The 8843-nt window shown below is 55.9% G+C and overlaps 1 protein-coding gene across 1 annotated transcript in view; it reads right to left on the reverse strand.

The window, feature by feature from the left end:
• The window catches only part of ZNF462 (zinc finger protein 462), a 109113-nt gene that overhangs the window by 97142 nt on the left and 3128 nt on the right, over positions 1-8843 (reverse strand). Inside the window, exons 3-5 of the mRNA XM_007462442.1 lie at positions 4751-8843; positions 2574-2738; positions 692-795 (exon numbers count right to left, since the gene is read on the reverse strand). Coding sequence (XP_007462504.1) covers positions 692-795; positions 2574-2738; positions 4751-8843 — 4362 coding nt within the window. The remainder of the gene's footprint in view (positions 1-691; positions 796-2573; positions 2739-4750) is intronic.

An 8843-nucleotide genomic window follows, 5' to 3' on the forward strand; every position in this document is an offset into this window, starting at 1 on the left:
ACTTATGGTTACCAAAGGGGACAGCAGGGGCCGGGGAGACCAAATTAGGAGTGTGGGATTAACAGATACACACTACTACAGGGGTCCCCCAAGCAGGCCGCACAGCAGAAAGTGAGCTGCGGGCGAGCGAGTGAAGCAAGCTTCATCCGCCACTCTCCATCACTCACATTACTGTCTGAACCAACCCCCCGCCCCGTGGAAAACAGTCTTCCAAGAAACTGGTCCCTGGTGCCAAAAAGGTTGGGGACCGCTGCACGGCTTTATATAAGATAGGTAAACAACAAGGACCTACTGTATAGCACAGGGAACTATACTCGTTATTTTGTAATAACCTGTAACGGAAAAGAGTCTGAGAAAGAATGCGTATGTGTATTGTGTGTGTGTGTGTGTGTGTGTGTGTGTGTGTGTGTGTGTAACTGAATCACTCTGCTGTACACTTAAAATTTACACAACCTCGTAAATTAACTATACTTCAATTTTTTTTCTAAATGCCCGATTTTGCCAAATCTGATGTCAGGTGAACAATCTCCTGTTCTCAGCCCCATTTGACAGGTGAGGTGACAGAGGCTCGAGGTAACACAGCCAACTAAACGGCAGGCCTGAACCATGAGCGGGACCTTCAGACACCTCCAAGCGCTCCTGCCTTCCACCTCCTCCAGTTACCACTTGCACCCACTTGGTGAGCACTTACTTGTGCCTGAAAGCAGAAACAAAGGAGCAATACTGGCAGCTGTACTTGTCCTCGCGGGTAAACATGGCCAGGGCCAGATGGCTCCTCTCATGAGAACGCAGCCCCTGCATGGACATCAGGACTCTGTCACATTGACTACAATGGTATCCCCCCGGCCGGGTTTCATCCTCCAACATTCCATCAAGCAAGCAGTGTTCACCATCCACCCGGTCCGCCAGGGCGCCACTGGCATCTTTGGCTGCTTCCAGTCCATCCAGGAACAAGTGGGAAGGGTCTTCAGCCTCCTGCTAAGAGAACCACACACACACACATGCCCCACCGACAAAATAAATATCCATCATCATCGCTCCCAGCTCTCTTCCTCTCCCTTCATTCTCCCAAACTCCTGTTAAGCACTTCCTGTTAAGGCTTCCTCCCCTGCCTCTCCAGCTCCCCCCAGAGGGAGGGCAAACCCAACTGCCATCCTTCATGCAGTGGTGGTGATGTGAGGGCAACATATCCGGACACAGGTTGCTACTGTCTGGGAAAGGTGAGGAAGAGGCTCTCCCACTTTGAAGACAGTTCACTCACTTACCTTCTATCTTAAAGAGAAAATTCAAATTGGGATCCTACCGAAACTGATATAAAGCAGGTTAGGGTTATGGCTCAGAGAAAGGAAGAGAGGAAGGAAGGGGAAAAAGGAGAATGGTGTGGTATATGGTCACTTGGGAGGCTTGGAACACCCTCGGGAAATGAAGGAAACTGCAAGACCCAGCTCTCTGCCACCACGCTCATCCCCATCTCACAGGCGGTGACATCACCCCTTGACCGAAGGTTGCTGTACAATCAGTTCAAAAAAATTAAGAAGCAGCCTAGCCTGGTTTGGGGTGGCTCCTCTGGATTACCGATTACATGGGAAGAGCCGCTGTCTCCCTTGAGCAATTATGGGACGCAAGGCTGGGACACACCCTGGTGGCGGGCAGGAAGCCGACTGATGCTGTCCCGGTGCCACTCACTGTTGTGCCGCCAGCCGCAAGGCTTCAGTCTTCAATGGGAAGAGCAGAAGCTGCGCCTCCACGCCACACTGGCAAAACAGGACTCAAGATCAAGAAGGGCTGATGACAGAAATGAATTCACGTATCCAGAGACAGAGAGCAGAGCCCTGAACTGACTTCTCTGCTCAACACTAAGCGGTTAGCAATACCCTGGAAGGCAGGGATGGCAGCTTGGTCACTGAACCAGGGGCTCATTTTAGGATTATGATCTTCAAACCAGGTGGCCTAATACTGGTCGGGGGCAGAGAGAAGGTGCTCGCCAGCAACACAGAGGGAGAGGGGATGGAGGAGACAAATCAGGTCAAAAGGGCTCACAGGGCCAACTGTGACCTGAAGGCTTTCAGTTTTAGATTTAACGTTTCTGAACGCTTCTCCGGGGACCCAGGATAAGAAGTAAAAGACAGATTCTCCCGGGCTCTCTGCACCTTCGCCAGATGAGAACAACAAGAAGTCAGGCAGTGGGAGGTGCAGAAGAGGATGGGAACAGAACCCACTGGACTCCTCTCAAGAGCCCGGGCCGCTTGCAAAAGCAAACACCTGACGGCACTAAATGCAGCACAGAAGGGAGACCCAAAGCCTCCTGTACCGAGAGGCCCGGATCTTCTGTTTCCACCAGACTATCCGCGTGGAAGGGAACCAGATCGAAACGCAACCGGGTCGAAACACGGAAGATGAGGAGGATCCAACCTGTAAAGAAATCAAAACAAGCCAGACCGATCCCAGCATAACTCAGGAACGCCCACACATTGGGGGTCGCCCTTTCCTGAGCGGCTCTGAGCAACGGCGTGAATTAGGAACTCGAAGGGCTCACACACAAGACTCCTCATCCAGACCTTCCCAGTGCTCACCTTCACGGCGGCTGACACGGCCGGGACACTGCCGTACTGGACGTGCTTGCGCAGGTGGTTGCAGATGGCCCGGAGCGTCGGATGCACTTCCACACAGAATTTACATTTGTAGCCCACCACCTTCCTCTCCTTGATCTTTGGCACCTCTTCTAAGTGACCAAAAGGCTGGTAAAATACAGTGGTAGCCATCAGTACTCCGAGCCCTCCCTCAATGGCCGGCATTTATTCTTGCAGCTTACTAGCAGATTTTACGTTAAAGCAGATTAGCAGGTTAAAAACCAAGGGAGATAACACGGCGAGCAGTTTTACATAACAGATTCGTCAGGGGCGAGGCGCGCTGCCCACTGTGCACGCGCGCGCGAGAAGTCTCCAGAACCCAAACAGGTTACGACTTGTGAGGAGAGAGGATCTCGGTGCTGAAGCCTCATTGTCACTGCCACCAAGTTATCTGGTTTTCAAACCAATTTTTCAACTACACAGGTGAAACGTCGCACAGCTACGCCATTAGCGAACTTCTTGACCAAAAAAGAAAAAAAAAAAAAAAACTCTACTCCTGGAGACGTTAGGTTCCTGTAGCCGACACTGCAAACCAAGACATGGCTGAGAAGCGCTAACGATACCAAGAGACGGCCCGCAACTGCCTTGGGAAAGAGAGCGAGCGTTGTCCTGTAACTAGGCCTCGGATACGGCTACTTGGCAGAGAGAAATACAGAAAAGCCACCCGACCCTCCCCTGGGGAACCTTGGGAGGGGCGAGAGGGAGGGGGACGGGGCCGGGGAGAAGGGTGAGCGTAGAACACGGGGGGGATAATCAAGCTCGAAATGTTTAATTGACTTATTGAGCTCTCTGGCAGGCTAAGTCACTAGGAAGCCCGTAGCGGTTTGGCTGGCAGCGAAGACGTGCATGTGGGCACCAGTGATGAGAGGCCTCCTGGGGGAAGGGAAAGCAAAACATATCCTTACCCTCTCTTGTTTGAAATCTGCAAAAGCACCATCTGCATATTTCTGCTTGCTCAAAAGCTGTTTCCTCCTCTCCTGACGTTTGGCACGCTTCTGGAATTCCTCATTGTGAATGTTCAAGTGTGAGGTCAGCTCCGCCGTGCTTTGCAGTTTGCTATCGCAGTGCTTGCACTGGTAGGCGGAGCTCTGCGGGCGGGGGCCGCCGCCCAGGATGACGAAGTCCCTCTTGAGGTCCCGGCTGTGGTGGTCCGTGTAATGCATGCACAGCAGCTCCGCCGTGCTGAAGGACAGCTTGAAGCACTTGATGCAGCGGAACGGGAGCCACTCGATTTCCTGCCCTTCGCTGCCCTCCACCTCGGCCTTCTCGAAGCCGCCTCTCTCCTCCTCCTCCATCAGCACCGGCTTCTCGTGCTCGTCGGCGTAGACGGCGGTAAAGTAGCCCCCCAACTTGCTGGCGTGCTGCTTCTTGGGGAACACCCCCGGGTGGCGCTTCATGTAGTGGGACACGATGCCCTTCTTGCTGAAGGACTGGAAGGGGCACAGGGAGCATTTCTTTTTCTCCACGGCGCGCCGGAGCTCCTCGCTGAGCTGCGGGGAGTCGTCCTTGGGCGGCGACGGGATGATCACCTTGCTGGGCTTGTCGCTGATGGTCCTGGAGGCCGCCAGGCAGTGGGTGTAGTAGGCGTCGATGTCGTGGCGCTTCTGGTAGTGGGCGGCCAGCCCTTTGCGGATGGGGTTGGTGTAGGCGCACAGGGCGCACTTGAAGAGGTTGTTCTTGCCCTCAGGCTGCGCGCGCACGTTGTTGTGCTTGATGCGGTAGTGCCGGGCTATGCCCTTCCGCGTGGAGCAAAAGTACTTGCAGAGCGCTAACGATACCAAGAGACGGCCCGCAACTGCCTTGGGAAAGAGAGCGAGCGTTGTCCTGTAACTAGGCCTCGGATACGGCTACTTGGCAGAGAGAAATACAGAAAAGCCACCCGACCCTCCCCTGGGGAACCTTGGGAGGGGCGAGAGGGAGGGGGACGGGGCCGGGGAGAAGGGTGAGCGTAGAACACGGGGGGGATAATCAAGCTCGAAATGTTTAATTGACTTATTGAGCTCTCTGGCAGGCTAAGTCACTAGGAAGCCCGTAGCGGTTTGGCTGGCAGCGAAGACGTGCATGTGGGCACCAGTGATGAGAGGCCTCCTGGGGGAAGGGAAAGCAAAACATATCCTTACCCTCTCTTGTTTGAAATCTGCAAAAGCACCATCTGCATATTTCTGCTTGCTCAAAAGCTGTTTCCTCCTCTCCTGACGTTTGGCACGCTTCTGGAATTCCTCATTGTGAATGTTCAAGTGTGAGGTCAGCTCCGCCGTGCTTTGCAGTTTGCTATCGCAGTGCTTGCACTGGTAGGCGGAGCTCTGCGGGCGGGGGCCGCCGCCCAGGATGACGAAGTCCCTCTTGAGGTCCCGGCTGTGGTGGTCCGTGTAATGCATGCACAGCAGCTCCGCCGTGCTGAAGGACAGCTTGAAGCACTTGATGCAGCGGAACGGGAGCCACTCGATTTCCTGCCCTTCGCTGCCCTCCACCTCGGCCTTCTCGAAGCCGCCTCTCTCCTCCTCCTCCATCAGCACCGGCTTCTCGTGCTCGTCGGCGTAGACGGCGGTAAAGTAGCCCCCCAACTTGCTGGCGTGCTGCTTCTTGGGGAACACCCCCGGGTGGCGCTTCATGTAGTGGGACACGATGCCCTTCTTGCTGAAGGACTGGAAGGGGCACAGGGAGCATTTCTTTTTCTCCACGGCGCGCCGGAGCTCCTCGCTGAGCTGCGGGGAGTCGTCCTTGGGCGGCGACGGGATGATCACCTTGCTGGGCTTGTCGCTGATGGTCCTGGAGGCCGCCAGGCAGTGGGTGTAGTAGGCGTCGATGTCGTGGCGCTTCTGGTAGTGGGCGGCCAGCCCTTTGCGGATGGGGTTGGTGTAGGCGCACAGGGCGCACTTGAAGAGGTTGTTCTTGCCCTCAGGCTGCGCGCGCACGTTGTTGTGCTTGATGCGGTAGTGCCGGGCTATGCCCTTCCGCGTGGAGCAAAAGTACTTGCAGAGCTGGCACCGGAACACGGTGTGGGACACCAGGTGCGAGGCCGCGAAGTGCGACGCGGACACGGGCTCCTCTCCCACCTCGTCCTCGGCCACGGAGACTTGGGAGGGGCTCGCTTCAGTGGTTATCTCGGGCTCGAGGGGCACGGGCAGCTTCGGGGGGGGCTGGGAAAAGACATCGAATTCAGGCTGGTTGTGGTACTTCTCGTAGTGGACTTTGAGCTTCTCCAAAGTGCCGTGCGTGTTGGGACACAGTTTGCAGCGGTAGGCGCCGTACCCTTGCTTGAAGATCCTGCTCGTCTCCTCCACGTCGTTCTGGGCTATGTCGGCGGACTGCTCCACGTCGTGCACGAAGTCCTCAGCAGTCACCTTGATGGACGGGTGTCGCTTCTGGTAGTGGGTCAGGACACCGTGGATGCGGGTGTTGATGTAGGGGCAATGCCTGCATTTGTAGACGGCGCCCGGGTTGATGTCGATATCCTGGGCAAAGTCAGCAGCCTTTACTTTCATGCCTGGGTGCTTCTTCCCATAATGGGTCAGAAGGCCGTGCAGGTTGTTATACTCGGACTGGCACACGGTGCACTGGTACGGGGTAGAGGAGATGGCGGGGTTGGCTGACGCTAGCTGGAGGCTCTTCTCCGGGGAAAGCCTGGCGTCCTCGGGGCATTCAGCTTCCTGCTCGGGGGGGGCCGGCATACTGTTTTCACAATTCACAGGGCCCACGAGCTCTTCAGGCGGAGGGATGGGATTCTCGACAGCATCTTTCTCCTTGATGATATCCAGCAGCACGGACTCATCCCCATTCATGGCCCAGGGGTGGAACGCTTGGTAGTGATTGGTGATGTCCCAGATGGAGACGGCCTCAAAAACACAGTCTCGGCATCTGTACGTTTTGGCTTCAGCTGGCATCGTGAGAGAGGGAGGGGATGGGTCTGGCCCAGCCCAGAGCTTGGTGGCCATGTACGTATAATCAACGTAATGCTCGGGATGCCTCCTCTGGTAATGGAGGAGCAAACCGTTGGGATCTGTGTGGGAATAGATGCACCACTCGCAGTGGTAGCCAGCTTCTATCAAGCCATCTAGAAATGCCCACCGCATGATGGACGTGACTGTGGCCTTCAGGGCAGGGTGGTCTTTCTTGATATGCTTCCTCAGTGCGTAAAAGTAGGGGGAGGTGTACGAGCACTGACGACACTTGAGCGCCCGGAGTTTCGTTCTGTCCCGCTCCACGTTCGAGGAGGGGACCAGCACGCAACCGGCAGGCTTCTTCTGGTTACGGTCGCAGAGGCTTCGGATGGTGGCTGTGTGCTGCCGGATCACGTCCGCGTTGGCCTTGAAGTCTCGGTGCTTCTTCTGATAATGGATGAGGACACCTTTGACCGTGCGGTTCCCGTAATCACAGTGCTGGCAGAAGAACATCTCACTCTCCGCCGGAGGGCCGTCTCTCTCGGAGCCGCTCCGGCTGAGCTGCTGCCTGGGGGCCGGTGCCCGGGGGGAGCCTTGGGGCCCATCGGCCCCTCGCGTCATTGCGGCTGTGGGAGGAGCCTGTCTGATATATTTGGCGGTAACCTTTATCTCTGGGTGTCTTTTCTGGTAGTGGACAAGGACTCCCACAACTGACCGATTGCTGTAGGAGCAGTGTTTGCAGTAGTAAAGCTCGGTACCGAGGTCTGGTGGCGGGGGCGGTGGGGGGGGTGGGGAACCCATGGCGGATATTTTGGGAGACACTGGAGCACCCACCTCAAATGACAACCGAGAAAGGGCAGAGCCCCTGTCCACAGACACCATTCGCATGGTTTTCTGGATCCTAAAGTAGGAGGCCTTTTCTTCCGGGTGTTTCTTCTGATAATGAACCAACACAGAGTGCATGTTGGGGCTCGCGAAGGAGCAAACGTCACAATCGTACACGACAACGGTGCTGACCGAGGGGTCCTTCTGATTTTCACATTCTGGAGGAAAGGTCTTGGAAGGGGTGTTCTTAGGGAACGGAGCTGGCACCCCGCCGCCACGGGCCACGGCAGCGGACGCGGCCATGTTCTTGGGAGCCGAATTCAGGATCTCCCTCAGCGTCTGGGACTCTGTGTTCGGCCCCTCCTGCTGCTCCACCACGTAGCTCGAAAATATCATCGCGTTGTTAATCTTGACGGTGGGGTGCATTCGCTGGTAATGCGGCATCAGGCTTCGGACGTTGGGGCTCGTGTAGGAGCAAAACCGACACCGGTAGATCAGGTCCGAGTGGTCGAAGTTGAGGACGTTCATGGCTTCTGGGTGGTGTTCGCCGTAATGCTGCTGCAGGTCTTCGAAGTTGGTGTAATCGATGTAGCATTCCAGGCACCTGTACACTGCGCTGTGATCGTTGGGGTCCAAGATGTACCTGAAGCTGAATTTAATGTACGGGTGCATGCGCTGGTAGTGGGTGCTGACGCTCCGGGCAGATTTGTTGTTAAAGTCACAGTGTTTGCAATAATAAAGCCTTCCCGAGTCGCTAAAGTCCGCATTTTCATTACCGTGCTCAGTGCCGTAGATAGGAGCCTGGGTGTTGAGCAGAGCAGCGCTGGAAACCTGGTGATCTTTCATGTTCGTGGAGGAGCCATAATAATCCTCTTCGTCTTCAGAAAGGGTGAGCTCTATCTCAGCCCCGTTGGTGGCATTGTAATCGTGGGTGACAGTTCTGAAGTTGGGCTCCTTCTGGGGCTCAGAGGCGTCTCTCGCCCAGATCTGCTGCGCTGAGAAGGACGTGGGCACCTCCAGGACGGGCTCCGGCGGCTCTTCTTCCCGGTCCAGCTCCACCTCGATCTCCACCTCGTTGTCTTCCTCCTCCTCCTCGTCATCCTCCACGTTGATCACCGCATCTTCCTGCTGTTTGGTTTGGTTAATTCTGCTCTGCAGGTTGCTTGCTATCTCGTCAATCCGGGTCCTCTTCTTCACGGGCGATAAGTCGAGAGGAAAGTCATTAGCGAGTTTCCTAGAGGCCTTAGCTACAAAATTGTTCTTGGAGGACAGCCCAAGAATTGAGGTCTGACTTTTCTTCACAGTGTTGCTGGAAGAGGGGTGGCTGTCCGTCTCGCCGTCCGCTGGCAGGCTGGAGGGCTGCCCCTCGAATTTTGGCAAGTTGTCGCAGAAGGAGTGCTTGTGCTGCTGATGCACCCTCAGCCCTTTCAGAGTCGTGGTGGAGTAGTTACACATGGTGCACTTGTAGGGGTGCAGGGGCGGGGCCTGTGCGGGCGGCGGGGGCGGG

Source organism: Lipotes vexillifer, unplaced genomic scaffold (genome assembly GCF_000442215.2).
Source record: "Lipotes vexillifer unplaced genomic scaffold, Lipotes_vexillifer_v1.1 scaffold312, whole genome shotgun sequence".
NCBI classification, from domain to species: Eukaryota; Metazoa; Chordata; class Mammalia; order Artiodactyla; family Lipotidae; genus Lipotes; species Lipotes vexillifer.